A 16,319-nucleotide genomic window follows, 5' to 3' on the forward strand; every position below is an offset into this window, starting at 1 on the left:
GTAATTAAATGTAATTAATAACTCATTTAAAATTAAAAATTAATTATAATTAATAATACAATTATATATATTTTGATCTTATATAAATAAATATTTATTTTTTTGACAAGTAATCATATATAATTAATAATAACTCATTAAATTATTAAATTTTAAGATTAATTATGTCTTTTCTCTCAAAAGTTCATTTCTAGACAGGTACCAAAAGAGTACATGTGACATAAAGACTCTTCACGAATTCTTAGATTATAATTTTCCAATATTTTACTGCGCGAAAGCAAAAAGTTTTCTAATTTCGCTCAAGTTTTTTAGAATTCATTGCATAATTTTCTTTTCTTACAAAAAATATAACACGGGAGTCAATATTATTCTCTTTAGAGTTAAATTTAAATGAAAATAAATTATTATGCATGAATATTTCCCATTTAATACATTTACGATTAATTGTTTAATTTAACTATACAAATAAAATTTATTTAGAGCAGGCATCATCTTCCATTAATTAGAAAATTCAGAAAGTCTCAGTTTACGGCCGCCGCAAAACTGACTCGTCAGACTCGCCGGAAACAATAACTGCGTCCTCATCCCACCACGTATCCAAGTCAGATTCCGTCACCATACCTAACGGCGACGTAACTTTTCTCATATCACCTACCGTGACACCACAACGGACGTCATCTTTGACGTACACCTTCTCTACCCCGCCGGATCCTACGCCTACGATCCTTCCCTCGTTAGCCTCCCACTCGGCGATCACAGCCGGCGTCCGGCACCGAAGGCGCATGTCCCAAATCGCCACAGCCAAATTTCTCGACGCGCTTTCTCCGGCCGTAACGACAACCGCTGGAGACAAGCTAGACTGTGCTGGGATCGATGCTTTTTCGCCGGCCGCCAAGGCTCCAGCGACGGCGGCAGCGGAGCAAGAGGATTCATAATCGTCAAAGTCCAATCCCAGCCCAAATCCTATGCTATCCCAAAGCTTCACCACGCTCTTGCTGTTCGCGATCTCCGACAGTGAAAAAATCTCTCCGATACTACGGCGTCGTCGATGCCTCACTTTACCACTCTGCAACCGGTCGTCGAGCTGGTAACCGGAGCCTCTGACCAGGAAATCTTCATCCACGCGCCGCCATTGGAAAGATACCGAGCATACAGCTTGCTCGTCTTCGTCTTCTTCGCACTCCGATGACACAGTCGACGGTGACGAGTAGTTTCCGTCCTCGCCGTCGGAGCTGCTGCTATAATCATCAAGGTCGAGATTGCTGAGAAGATTACTGGAGGCAAGAGAATGAGTCTCGTGGAGCAATCTGAGGATGAGAATCTTGATTCTGTTGACGATACCCCCAAAGGCGGCGACCAGAGCAAGAATCACAGCACTCCATTTACAGAAATTGTAGGCTATGGAAACAGATTGAATCCCTGCGAGAGAAGAAGAAGCAATCTGAAAATCGTTGAATCTCTGAATTACAAGAACTTCCATGGTTGCTTTGGAAGCAAAAAATAGAGAGAGAGACAGAAGGAGAGAGAAGAAAGGGCAACTAGAACAGAAGCAGGAGGGAAAATGATTGAACTGAAGTGGGAATAAATAACAATGGCGGAACGAAGAAAAGCAAAGGGAATAGACACGTGGAAGACGTTGATTGGGTGTAATGATGGAGAAATAATTTTTTAGAGTACTATGAGCAGTAGGAGATGAGACCCACAGAGAAGGTGCTCATCTGGAATTTGTGGCAGTTAGAAATACTGACTCATCACTTACCGGGATCGCAACACGTGGTAAAAGATAATTGGTATAGTCGGAAAATTCACCTTTTTTTTATTGTTTTATTTAAGTTTTGGGTGGTTGTGGTCGGAGAAGGAAATTCTCATACGTTTAGTTGAGTGTCTTGTTCTGTTTCTTTAGCTTGTTCAGTTGGAATAATGGGAAAAATGAAAGGAAGATCAAGCAAATATTTTTATATTATTTATAATGTATTTAACATAAAAACTACATAATATATTAATAAGTTGTACTAAAATTATTGAGTGCAAAATATGCGACTACCTAGAATTGCAGATATATATTAAACATCGAAGATGAGAAAATCCAGCAGGTTTTTTCTATATTAGTGAGTTTAATATTCTAAACGTGGCTTTTTCAATCAACATAGCCTATTTATGATGGAATGTTTTGAAACAGTCTTGTTGTCTTTGTTATTTAAAAATGCAATAAAAATAATTATGTTACTCTCAAAAATGTAAATATATAATAGGCATGTTTTACAAGCAGTACAGGACGAAATAAAAAGTAATTTTATAAGTGAGAATGATATTTTAGCTTTCTAAATTCTAAATAGAAAAGTAACAATGATGTTGACTGTTGAGTGATCATAACTTTAGCATCATATCATACGGAGGGTATATTTTACTTTTTATATATTAAAGTAAGTTTCCGCTTTTTATATTTACATTCCAAATGGGCTGTAGGTTGTTGGATTGCGATTGCTTGTGAATGAGAATAACTGTGGGTATGGATAAATTTTCATCCGTGAAAAAAAAAATAAAAAAATAAAACTTGCAGGAAGTTTTCAGAAGAAAATTAATTATTGGATGGTTCCGCCAATAATTATATTAAATATTAATAATTTATGAAATTAATGGAATGCTACTTTTGGGTGTTTTCTTTTCTTGTTCAGTTTCTATATGTTGTTTCACAAGTTTGGCAACGGCGGTATCTTTTCTCTTCGGTGACATACCTATCAAGAATTTCTGATCATAGCTCATGGACTTTTAAAAGGATCAAGTATACAAATTACAGTCTCAGCGCTCAATATTTTATAACTTAGATAGAGAAATCAATTACTTCACTTGTCGTTTTTTTTTTGTGCAAGCAACAATATTTTATCTCAATAAAAATTCATTGAACATTCAACGAGAAAAAAGTTAACTAATCAAAAAACACATTTTATAATGAGAAAAAATTACTTTTAAAATATAGTGGTTAGTTTGTTGATATGTATACACCAATATGGATGACGTGGGGAGTCTCTTGTCATTATGAAGAAGGCCTTTTCAATTATATATTCTTTGTCTTTTCGTGCAGGCTTATCTTTAGTTTGTTTGTTTGATTGATTGCCTCCCATTAAATCATAGCCACATAAAATCATTATCACGGGACAAAATATGTAATTCTCACTATTCAATTAAAATTCATCCTAAGTGGTGAGGATTCTTATCACCGAAATAAGTTATTAAATATTTGAATCTCAACTCTTATATAATACCTCTTCCCTTTAAAAATTTAAAACATTTTTTAAGAGAATTAAATATTAAAAAATATAAGATATTTTTAATCTTTCAAGATATAATTATTTTTTTTTAAAATATTCCTATTAAATAAATTATTTTATATTTATTTTAAGGTAAAACATTCTATTACAACAAGAATAAATATAAAAAATAAAATTAATTTAAAAATAAATGACTAATTTATTAAAGGGTGAAATTTAATATATTTTATACTTTTAAATAGAAGAAGTATATGCTAGTAATTTAGTTGAAATTGTTTGTCCTTTGCTCTCAGTATTTTAGGGTAAATATTTTTTGTTATTGCCAAAGTTTACTTTTTATGCTTAAAAAAGTATGTAATCCTTAGCCATATGGTATATTATAGAATTATAAAATTATTTGGGGCTGTATCATTGCTCAACTAAAACTTCACATAATTTTTTAAAGTTATTGCGCGACAGCACATTCATGCATTATTGTAGTGTCAAATATTAATAGGAATTATGTTGGTTGTTACTAAGACACTATTTATTTTATCTAATACTTTTTTATAATTCATCAAATTCAAGAATAACATTGAAATTGAAAGTAAAATTTTTAGTGATAAAATAAATATTAAATTTTTCGTTTTCTTCCTCTTTATTATAACATTTAAATCGCTGTTTCTGCTTTTTTTTTTCAATGAATCTCATTTCTATTTATATTAATTGTTAATTAAGAATGTATCGTTGATTTATTCATCTGGTTTACTTGTAAATTGCGGGTAGTTTAATTACATCCTTTTGCCAAAAAAACGCTAAGTTAAATCATTCAAATTTAGCATTTTTTAAATCCCTTGTGACGTTGAAAATTAGCTTAATAATATAATACTTTTAGGTAAAAATAGATTTATAAACAAACTAGATATATATTTTTGCGTTCATTGTATAGGATCTCAAAAACAAAAACTACTCTGATAGGGGCTCTTATAATTTAAGCGAATAGTTGAGGGTTTTACAGGCTCACGTGGCAAGATTATATTGTGATGTTTATAAATTAAATCATGTTAATGAAAAAATACCTCTATATTCTTTTTTAAATTTTAAATAATATGTGTGTCTATAAAGGTAGGTACAACAAGACTTTCTTTCTTTTCTTTTCTTTTTCGTAAAACTGCGAATACTTATAACTTGATAATGTCTGGAATCTTAATTTCTCAAAACAAATGTAAACTTTTAAAAATACTTTTAATTTAATAAGAGAAGGAATATATTTAAAAAGTGAAAAATAAGAATAATTTTAGAATAAATTTCACTGCTGAATCATTTTTTTCTTAAAGCATCTAATAAAATGATGCATTGGAGGTATTATATAAGAATAATAAAATTTTTGATTTCTCAAGTTTATCTTAATTACTATCAGTTTAGTCATTTACATTTTTTTAAAATTATCATATTAGTTCTTTAAATTTTAACACACAAATTGTATCTCAAATAAATCTAATATGTTTAAATTTATAGATGACTTGACACACACACACACACATATATATACATAGTTAAATAAGAACAAATTAGCTTTCAAATAAATTTAATTTTTATTAATCTAGTCCCTTACAATATGTTTTTTTTTTATTTTTAAATTTTTAAATTTTATTTTTTACCTAAATAATTACATTTCTTTTACTTAATCTACGGCATTTCTTCAATATTGTATTATTTATGTCAATAAATTTTAACATTTTCACTTCAATTCTTCTTTAAACAATAATACAGACTAAACTGATAAGGTAAACTTAAAAAACCAAAAAGATACAAATTAAATTTAAAAGACTGAACCAATAACTAAAAGAAACTAATGGGATTGAAAGTATCATTAGCATATGATATATACATTAGGTTAAGGTGATGCTATGACAAAAGCATGGGCTGGGCTTTGCAAAAGACAAACCGTCCTCGTTAACAACACAAGTGTGGTGTGGAGATCATGCGTGAGAGAGAGCAGGGAAAAGATTTGTTGGGAACGTAAGTGAGGGCACGTGATATGTTGAAGGGATCACGACTTGCTTCAAGTTGAAGTGACTGCTTCCTACCAATGGGGTCATGGCATGATTTAATTCCCACTAATTCGACTACATTATTTAATTCACAATTTATCCTTTTCTTTTTGGGTCTTTGACATACAACGGATTAATTGTGGAGATTAATGAAGGTTAAAACTCACAAACGAATACAAACATTATACAGCCAATCTTTGATCCTTAGTGAATCATAAATTCATGTTATAAGTTTTACTGGAAAATTACCATCAGGTTTTGAATAAGAAAATTTATTATTATTTTTAGTCCATTTACATATCAAAATTTTATATTTACATATTAAACTTCAGTATTTACAATTGCAAAGAATTTGTAGGTAATCAATTTTTTTGTTTGAAACTGTACATAATTCTCCCATGCTTGTTTAAAAGAAAAATTAAGTTGAATCGTAAGAGCTCATCAGGGCTTCTAAATTTAAATTTAAAGAGTACTTATATATTATTCACTAATAAAAATTTTATATTAACAGTAAAATTTAATTTTATAATTTTATAATTTGTGGGTTAACTTTTTATTAACTAGAGTAATGTTTGTTGATAATTCTCCCTAATTTATAGGGTCCCTGCCCCATTAAAGACGCTGAAGCAGTCAAACAGACAGCAACCATTTTTGGGCACAAGGCCTACCAACTTTTGACAAATAAAAAAGGCTCATCACTGAAGAGACTCCACTCATTTTGGCTAGTAGTCCATGTTGAGAAGATTTAGTACTTCTTGACTAATTCCCCAACCACAAACTATATGTAACATCATTCGGTTTCTTCAAATGTTATAAATGTGAATATTGATCCTAAAATGGGTCTTGACTGACATGCATGTTACAAGTAAACCTAAAAGGTGTGTTTAAATTTTAATTAGGCATAATTGACTACGAAAAAAATCAATTAATGTGATTGATTTGGAATATAATTTATTGTATTATGTGGTATATAATTGATTTATAAAATTAATTAATAAGATTGATTTTAATTACCACTGAAAAGAAAAATTAAAAATAAGGTAAAATCATGGTTTTGTAAAAATATATCCAAACACCGATATTACATATTAAAATTAATTATGGATCCAAAATCACACTTTCAAAAAAGAATATCTAAACACCTATTATACATGTCAAAATCAATTATGAACTCAAAATTATAATTTTTTAAAAAATATCTAAACATGCCCATACATGTTAAAATTAATTATGAACCTAAAATCATGATTATCTCATCAGCTACTACTTCTTGATTTTCAATTATACATTTCAAAAAATTTATTCAAACATTATATAAATTATTTTACAAATTATTTTTTTTTGTTCATAATTGATTTAGACATATAAGAGGTGTTTGAATATTTTAAAGAAAATCATAGTTTTAGATTCATAATTAATGTTAGTATATATAATGAGTTTTTGGATATTAAAAAAATAAGATTTTGAGTTCATATTAATTTTAGCATGTAACATAGGTGTTTTGATAATTTTTATCAAAACATAATTTTTATATAATTAATTGATTTTGAACGCAAATCAAAACAAGCACTTCATTTGAAACAGTCAGTTGTTTGTTGTCTCTTGAGCCGTATTGGGTTTGTGATTCTATTTTTTTTTAACAATTATTTGACGGTACTATAGGTTAAATTTGAGTGTTATTGAGCTTTAATTATAGGTAATTTTTTCAACGTGATTAACGTTTTTTTTTATTAACAAAGCTCAAACTCGTGATCTTGTACGAAGGCAATCAAATTCCACCTTTCATAATCCTATGATTTGGATATGTTTTTTTACCTTTTATTTTACCTAGCATTTGAATTTGTCTTAATTTTGAGCAAAAAAAAAAACCCAATTGTTGATATTTAAAATTAGAATTAAGCATCATTTTTATACTTAAATTATATACAAAATGTCACAAATACCTTTAAATTTAATTATGAATCAATTTTATCCCTCAATTTTAAAAATTTTCTTTTTCATCACCCTGTTATTTTCTTACCATTGTTTGACCATTTATGGACCCCATATTATTTTTTATTATAAAATATTTTAATTGAGAGCAAAAATAACCCTTCAAATAAAAGTTGATGGGCAAAAATAACTTTTAACTTGATAAAAAATATTTAAAAAATAGTGAGACTCACTGATAACTAACAGATGTTAAGTGTTTTTAATGTTAGGGTGATGACGGAAGAAATTTTTAATGTTAAGAGACAAAATTGAACCATAGTTAAGTTTAGGGACATTTGTGACCCTTCATGTACACTTTAAGAATAAAAATAACTTTTAATCTCTAAAATTATTTCATAATTGCAAGATATTCAGGTTTAACTTCATATACGATTTACTTAGATTAGGATTATTATTTTTTTCGGGTGACACATCTAATATCTCGAGTTTGTCCCACATGAAGTTAAAAAATTTAATAGGAATTCAAGCTAATCTCAATCAAGACAGGATGAGAACCATTCAAGTGGAAGCTCTATTATTAATAGGGTCCAAATTCAATATCTTTAATTAAGCTGATGCAACTTTCTAACTAGTTGAATCAAGTATCTAATAGTAAGATTGAGATTATTTTAAATCAAATCTAAAAAGTGTGCAAATATGATTGTAACACCTCATTTTAATTTTAAAAAGAAATACCTTATTTTAAATAAAACCCATTCAATGAATAAACAATGGGATCCTGATAAAATAAGTAAGGCTTTCAAGTCAAAACAAACCATTTTCATAATTAATCTCAAAATCAAATAGGTGAAAAAATACTTTAATAAAAATAATTTGGCTCAACCCGCACTTCAATTAAAAAAAAAAAACACTCTTTTAAGGTAGTTTTAGAAAAGCCAAAATACCATCCTCATTTCCAAAATCAATAACACAATAACTTAAATGTTAGCAAAAAAATAAATTAAATATGCAATCTTAAGCCATGACAATAAACAAAATAAACTGGACATGCGTGATACAAAATAATTGAGTTACCGCTCAATTCTTTTGTGCCTTCCTTTGTGACCTACTATAACTCTCACCTGAAAAATTGTAAGAGGTAGTAAATGAAATTTAACATATTAATAACAAATGGACATTTTAGATAGACTAACAAGCATGCTAAATAGTTCAAAACATTTATTTCCAGTCCAAAATAAATAAAACTAGCCCTTAATAGGCACAATATTCTCATAACAATTATATATATATATATATATATATATATATAAAATAATATGGAACAACAATTTTTCAATGTGAAAAGAATAACCAGTGTTATCTTTTTTTTAAAGCTAAAAACATGTTGGAATGTTCTGAACACCATCAACTCATACACTACTTTACAAATAATAATAATAGTAGATATAATTATTTATTCAAAATTAACTCTAACAGTTCTCAATATTCCCCATTTAATCTCTAAATTATTTCATCATTTAACTTAAATTAATTTCCGTAAAATTTTGTTCATTCTCTGACTCTATATATTCCATAAAAACCTCATATTTAAATTTTTTCCAGAAGAGTGAAAAGACTCAAAGTTTATCTCTTAAATTTATTCCAAATACATATATTCAATTCTAATCCTTACATTAAATTTATTTATAAATAAATTTTAACTTCTAAAGAAATTTTCTAGCCCATTACTTCATAAATGTATTATTATTTATTTATTTCAAGTCTCTCAGGATATTAAAAATTTTCTCTAGAATCCTCAAAGTCAATTATTTAAGCAAAACTAATATACATAGACTATTAATCTAATCTTTTTAGCTCTTTTAATATCCCAATAATTAATTAGAAATACCTAATAAATTAAACATTTATCTAGTTCTAAATTTCCTTTTATTATTGGATTCCAAAACTATCGAAAAGAAAAATAAAATAGGAAACGATATCACTTACCTAATTTTTAAAAGTAGACAGACTAAATTTTTTGGAAATCAATACATGTGTCAATGCCCCTCACTCTCATGGTGTCTCTTGCTCCCTTGCGCTGTCACCGCTCAAGTCTCTGGCCTCTTGGCCCTACGCACCCACCTTGAATTAATGCCTAAAGCCTAATACCCAAAAGCCTAAGCAACTTGTGGGCCGGTGCCTAATATTAGCGAACCAATAATTTTATTTTATATTTTATTTTTTATAAATTATTCATACAACTATTAACACTCCTCACAAATTCATCCTCATGGTAGAAGAAGCAAAACAATTTTTTCTTTTACAACTACTTTTAATTTCTTACATTAACCTATAATGAACAAATTAATATAGGTAAATATTTATATGCAGAAGCTTAACTTTTATTTTGCACAATTCAAAGTTCAACATAAGCAATTTAAAATTTATTTTTACACAACAAATACTCCAACGTTTTTTACAATAGATTTTCTTTACATTGAGAATTATATTTTATTCAATTCACATGTCAAAGTTTAATATGAACAAGTCAACTATCACTATTGTACAACAACTAATTCACTTTAAAATTTTTACAACTAATTTCATGGTTCAGCAACCTTTAGCTTATATCAGTAGGTTAAACTTAACAAAATACACAAGTAGGCAAATAATGTATAACACAATATTTATTATGCACAGCAAAAGGTTCATCTATCCTCACCTAAAAGTCCATACAATTTTATTTTATCAGTAAGTTAGATCTAATAAAATGTTCAAGTTAGGCAAATAATATACAACACAATATTCACTATGCACAACACAATATTTACATATTTTTAACTGAAAATTCATGTGATTCTAATTTATCATTAGGTTAATTTTAATAAAATGCACAACTCAACGTTCAACAACAACAACTCAAAACTTATTTTTACACAATAAATACTTCAATATTTTTGACAGCAGATTTTTTTTCATATTAGGTCATATTTTATTTAATTTACATGTAAAAGTTTAATATGAATAAGTCAATTATTATTAGTGTGCAACAACTAATCCACTCTAAACCTTTCATAGCAAGAATGGTTTAACAACCTTTAGCTCATATAAGCAATGATAAACCTTGTGCAACCTAAAACGTGAGAAACCTTCAAATCATCAGCTAAACTCTTAACTCACCAAACATTTAACTTGTGCAAGGCAGAATGTGAGAAACCTTCAAATTCTCCAGCTGAGATTTTGAAATAATTAGAAGCACTATTTAGGATGGAAGAATTTTGAAATCTGTCTCTCAAAAGTTATTCCTTGCCATTAGAGTTAAAAAACCTTTGCATCATCCAGCTGAGTAGCATTCCCACATTTGTCATTAGTCCCATCACTCTCTATTCATTCATTTTCATTTCTTTTCATTAAGGGTAAAATTGTATTGTTGGTGCGAAAAAAATTGTAATAAGAGCCCCAAAGCCTACAGCACAATATCAATTTTTTTAAGCCCAAAATGTAATAATGTGTATTTTTAGGGCTCTTAATGTAATTAAAAAAAAAGCACCTAAAGCCTAGGGCTCATTGTATTCTTAAAGTGAATTAGGATGGTGGCCCAACATCAGACGAAATAATCTTCTTTGGGCATAAAAAAGCATTTCAATAATGAGATGGGATTGGGCTTCATCTTCAATCTCATCCAAACTCTTAGATTTTTATTTTGGGTGGAGGATATAAGAGGGAATTACAATCAGGTTCACATAAAAAAATTAATTATAATTAATTATTAATGATGTTTAATTCAGTTATCAATAAATGTTATAGTAATTAATTTTTTATATGAGATTCTAATGTAATTTTTTTAAAAATAATTTTTAAAATTCCTTGTGAAATAATTATCATCTTACCAAAACATCAGTAATCTATAAACACACTAGTTATGGTATTAATGGTATGATTTGTTTTTGAATTATAGGGTCAACCCAGTTTTTTTTCTTATAATAATAACTATTATGAAGAGTTAAGATTGATTATTAATGTCGATTCAATTTTTGGGTCAAAATTGGGATATAAACTTAATGACTTGAAATTTAGGAATATGCTTGCTTCATTCCACTTGATTGGTCAGTATTTTACTTGATTCTTATTCTGTTGCAAACGGCAACTATAGAAAATGCGTACCGTATACTTTATTCACCATGATGTCTTTTTCTAGCAGTTTTTGCAAAGGCAATGAGACTAATTCGTGACACAAAAATATTTTTAATTTGTACATAATTTATTTATTAGTCATTTTGTACCCATATCCTTTCTGAACCATTTCAATTATCACATTACGTAACTGACTTGAATCGTCATAAACATTATATTAATTTAATATTTTGAATTTAGTTGCACCTGTTAATGAAGTGATGGAAATTGCTCCCCCATAATAATGTCTTTTTAAGCACTAAGCTAATCATCATAATTTTCTTTTTAGACTGCATTTTTTTCTGGTGTAACATATGAATTATTTTGTTTTCACTGAAAAATATATTATTCTGAATAAAATTTTAGATGAAAAATTTTAAATTTAAATTATTAAAAAAATTGGGCAAAGTCATATACATAAGCATTATAATAGAATTAAAAAAAAAGATATGTATAAATGCATAATACATTGGAAGAGTTATTTCTAATTAAGTTTGATAAATTCTTTTCAAGTTGTATAAAAAAATAGCGTCAAAGAATATCTTAAACCTTAAATTATTGCATGAATAATTCATGGATTTTGAATTCCTAAAATTTACAAAAACTCCTTTTAACTTATAAATTTAGAGTGCTTGAACCTTGCTGTTAAATTGAAAAAAATGACCATTATTTTTAAATGTTAAAATGAGTGTCATATTAGCGTGCGATTGGGCTCTACAACTATGAAAGTAATGACTATTTTTTCCAACTGAATGATAAAATTTTTGAATGTTCAGAATATAAAAGTTGAGAAAACTTTTTACATATTTTAAAAGTTTAAGATTTAAGATACTATTCACATAGTAATTTAAGATTTAAGATGCTCATTAACCCTAAAAAAATATTTTAAATTTTTAAGGAATGAAATTGCAAGCATATTTCAAGATAAAAAAGGAAGAAGAAGAAGAAGAGGAAGCAAGAAGCAAATATATAAACTTGGAAGATACGTAGAAAAGGACTAATACTCAGGACAAAGAAATTAATTGTGACTTATTCTTTAAAAAAAAAAACGGTAACTTAAAATTGGAACGTATAAAAAGACACCTAACTATGGCTTTTGCCTGGTTTTGTTTTATCATTCAAGGTCCAAAAACAAAAAACCAAAAAAAAAAAAAAACCAAACTGATTTTTTAATTAAAAAAATTCTTTCCGTTAAGAAGGACTCTATTTACTTGTTTCGGTCAAAAGCCATTAATTCGCAATGCATGAAGGCTTTCATCACTTGCATTTCAAGTTAGTCATTTCTAGCATTCAAATATTCAAAGAATCCAATTCAATGCATTCCTCAAATTATCATCTTAATAATCAAGTAGCTTAATTACCTCAAATACATCTCAAAATTCAAGTTCCCTTTTTATAGTTATTTTGTCTTTTTTAAGCCACAGTTTGGATAAAAAACTAAAATACTGAAAGATATTCATGTATCTAATATTATAAAAGAACATGATATTTTGATTTATTGAAAAATATATTGAAATAATATATATATATATATATATATATATTAAAATTGTCCAAATTAAATCTGAATCTTGCAAATACTTGCAGGGACATAATGGTCATCATGGAGTTTTCAATTTACAGGGATTCTGAAATCAGCCATTTCCATAATTCCCGTCCGAACGTTATATGGCTCACGAAAGCATAGTGACTGTATTCTCTCGTTCACACAGTTCACATTAGCCCTCTTGCTTCCTTAATCCTTACTATCAATCTTCATTACCCTATAAAATCTCACAAAAATATTGACCTTTGTATGATTTTCAATAGAATCACCGATTATGGAGTTTTGCAGAACCCACTTTTTGGCCATACTCTCACTGGTGCTTCTGTTTCCAAGGACCACCAAAGGCTGGGGAGAAGATGGGCACGCCATCATCTGTAAGATCGCTCAGGTACCTCATTCTCTTTCAGCGTCTCAGTTTCTTGTCTCAAAACACTGCTACTTCATAATCGTTGTGTTGCTGTTATGTATGGATTGTATATGTGGTATTTTGTACCAGGGATTCTTGACTAGTCTTCTATTTTGCAATTGAATTTTGAACAGCCTCGGCTGAACAATGCAGCTGCAGAAGCAGTGCAGAATCTGCTGCCAAAATATGCAGAAAACGACTTGGGGAGAGTATGTTCATGGGCAGATCATGTTAAGTTCATCTTTCCCTGGTCATCTGCCTTGCACTACATTGATACTCCTGACAACCTTTGCAATTACCAGTACACCAGTATGATTCTTTTGCTATTTCTTCTTGTCTTGTACTTTCTATGCTTATTTGTTTCTGGCATTATGGCATTTCTCAGACACTGCCTTAGCTTTTTGACCAAATCTTTCAACAAGCACTTTTGGCAACTTTGTTAATGATTGATATTTCTGGGTTTCTAATTTGAGTGAGAGTACTTTTGTAATCTTGAGGGCATGAGATGATGGTAATATGGTGTTGTATTAACCAATTTGCCCTGAACATTCATTCAGGGGATTGCAAGGATGAGAATGGACTGAAGGGAAGATGTGTTGCAGGAGCCATCAACAATTACACCAACCAGCTCCTCAGCTATGGCAGAGATTCTGATTCACAATGTGAGAACTGATTTAAACACTTATATGATGCCAATAATCTCAAATTTAAACACTTTTTGTTAAGCTTTAATCAAAATTAAGTTGAGCTATGTATACTAATGGGATGACTTTGTTCATAAACACCTCTAAATAAGGTATTGAAAACTAGATTGGTCATTGAATCAGTTACAGAATTGGAATAAGGGCTAGTGGTCAAAACCATAGTCAAATTGTCATCAAACCAGCCATGAACAAAGCATTTCATTGAACTAGTTAGAATATTGATTTAATAATTTACTAGTTCAACCAACTAAGTTGACTTGATTTTTAATACCATCCCTTGCTAAGTCTTGAGAATTTTTTCCCCCATTCTCTATTGGCTGACCAAATTTCTATTTGGAATATGATGATAATATCACCATACCAGATAACCTCACCCAGGCACTTCTCTTCCTTTCTCATTTTATGGGAGATATACATCAGGTATGGGCATATATCTCGATAAAATATAATCTTTAAAGCACTCATCAGCCATATCCTCATATGTGAATTACCAATTTGATGATCATAATTAATTTGCAGCCTCTCCATGTGGGCTTTACTTCAGACAGGGGTGGCAATACAATCGATGTTCACTGGTACACTAGAAAGACAAATCTTCATCATGTCAGTTCATTTCCCATTTAGTTCATTAACCATATATACAGTCCTTCAAAATTTACCTTCACTGAAATTAATATATATAAGTTTTACTTCCTTGAACAGTTACGTATTAATACCATGTGGCAACTAATTGAGTACCGTATAGGTTTGGGATGATAGCATAATAGAAACAGCAGAGCAAAGATTCTACGACTCTGACATGGATGGCTTCATTGATGCAATCAAGAAGAATATTACGGTAGTTTTGCAATGGATTTTGCTGTCATCATCATTCTAACCAGAATCAGGGGGAAAATTCAAAGTTTGATGTTAACCAATTTTTTTTTTTGGGCACAGAAAGAATGGTCTGATCAAGTGGGAGACTGGGAGAGCTGTGATTATACCAAGACCACATGCCCAAATATGTACGTTTCACTAGACGTGATCAATAAAAAATAAGGAGACAGCAAATTATAACAAGACAAACATATTAGATATCTGACATACTTATATGTTTTTGTGATTGATTTGGTCTGCTGAAAAAATATCTTGCTATTTTGATTTTGATGCCTCCTTTTATTATTTACCACCTTTAAAACAATGAGAAATCCTGACATCTGTTTCCCTGTTAAGATATGCATCTGAAAGCATCAAAGCAGCATGTGAATGGGCATACAAAGATGTCTCTGAAAATTCAGTTCTTGGAGGTATGCCATGATAGGTTTTGAATGTTAAATAGTTATTGTGATAACTTTTTCCCCCTCTGACCCTTCCATGAAATATTAAACTATGCAGATGATTACTTCTCATCTCGTTTGCCAACAGTAAATCTGAGGTTAGCTCAAGGAGGAGTACGTTTGGCAGCCACACTTAATCGTATTTTCAGCTGAAATAGTTTGTTACTTTGCTGTAATCGATTGAAATATGAAGGAGATCTATAGATTCCTATCCTAGGAAATGATAAATTTCTAGCTCAATGTCAGTATATGTATGCATGTTTTATATCGCTATTATCATTATTCTCATGGTTAATTAAGCTGTCTTGCTTTGATTCCTTTACATTAGTGAACCAGCATACTTAATAAACTCAATTTTCTTGCATTTCTAAGCTCAAATCTCATGACACATTGTGTAATGCGCGTAAGCCCAAAGAGAAAACCCATCTCAAAAGACTAATAAACCCTACTCAACTTGCAAGGCTCCCGTGTGGGACTTGTGACAATGCCACCTTGTCAAGAGACGAGATCCTCGACGGCTTCACTCCACAACATTTCACTCAGCTTCTTGCAAGTCAAAACCCTCCATGGGTAATCCTTTTTATGACACCTACCTTTTAATAAAAGCACTAATATAACGAGCATAAGTTTAAAGGGAGAGCTCATCCCAAAAGATTAGTTTATTAGGTGGAGAGTCCCTTGAACTTATAAATCCCACTCAACTTGCAAGACTCCTCGATATGGGTTCATGACACATTGATATTTCAAATTAGGAGTCACATGTCCATGCTTTTTAGCTCAATCCCTATTATCTGCGTCAAGATTAGCTGACATTAAGCTGATAGAAATTTTATGGAAACTGAAAAGTGTGAGCATCCTTACTTAAACATAGAGTCATGCCATGCCCTATAAGAACCAGCATGACAAAATTGAGACATGGAATCTCACGCTAGCATGGCAATCTAGCAGAAAATATCACTAT

The 16,319-nt window shown here is 29.8% G+C and overlaps 2 protein-coding genes across 2 annotated transcripts; one reads left to right on the top strand and one right to left on the bottom strand.

Annotated features, from left to right (window-relative positions):
* Nucleotides 1-380: 380 nt before the first annotated feature.
* Nucleotides 381-1,555, bottom strand: LOC129323036 (uncharacterized). The gene has a single exon (XM_054969574.1). It carries the CDS (start codon nucleotides 1,478-1,480, stop codon nucleotides 527-529), a length of 954 nt encoding a protein of 317 aa, XP_054825549.1. The 5' UTR covers nucleotides 1,481-1,555; the 3' UTR covers nucleotides 381-526.
* Nucleotides 1,556-13,026: 11,471 nt separating this feature from the next.
* LOC129284498 (endonuclease 2) lies at nucleotides 13,027-15,653 on the top strand. Its single transcript, XM_054920002.1, has 9 exons — nucleotides 13,027-13,320; nucleotides 13,473-13,647; nucleotides 13,896-14,000; nucleotides 14,407-14,462; nucleotides 14,562-14,645; nucleotides 14,788-14,880; nucleotides 14,979-15,046; nucleotides 15,255-15,328; nucleotides 15,417-15,653. The coding sequence occupies exons 1-9, from the start codon at nucleotides 13,207-13,209 to the stop codon at nucleotides 15,509-15,511; spliced, it is 864 nt and encodes a 287-aa protein (XP_054775977.1). The 5' UTR covers nucleotides 13,027-13,206; the 3' UTR covers nucleotides 15,512-15,653.
* The last annotated feature ends 666 nt before the right edge of the window (nucleotides 15,654-16,319 follow it).

Source organism: Prosopis cineraria, unplaced genomic scaffold, assembly GCF_029017545.1.
Source record: "Prosopis cineraria cultivar Desert tree isolate PC_DT_omini unplaced genomic scaffold, ASM2901754v1 PC10, whole genome shotgun sequence".
NCBI lineage: Eukaryota > Viridiplantae > Streptophyta > Magnoliopsida > Fabales > Fabaceae > Prosopis > Prosopis cineraria.

What these genes read in the sequence shown, in the direction of transcription:
- LOC129323036 (XM_054969574.1), bottom strand. Translation starts at nt 1,480, where the DNA reads ATGGAAGTTCTTGTAATTCAGAGATTCAACGATTTTCAGATTGCTTCT.
- LOC129284498 (XM_054920002.1), top strand. Translation starts at nt 13,207, where the DNA reads ATGGAGTTTTGCAGAACCCACTTTTTGGCCATACTCTCACTGGTGCTT. An exon ending in GAAAGACAAATCTTCATCAT is followed by an intron (nt 14,646 to 14,787) that starts GTCAGTTCATTT and finishes AGTACCGTATAG; the next exon opens with GTTTGGGATGATAGCATAAT. An exon ending in AAGACCACATGCCCAAATAT is followed by an intron (nt 15,047 to 15,254) that starts GTACGTTTCACT and finishes TTCCCTGTTAAG; the next exon opens with ATATGCATCTGAAAGCATCA.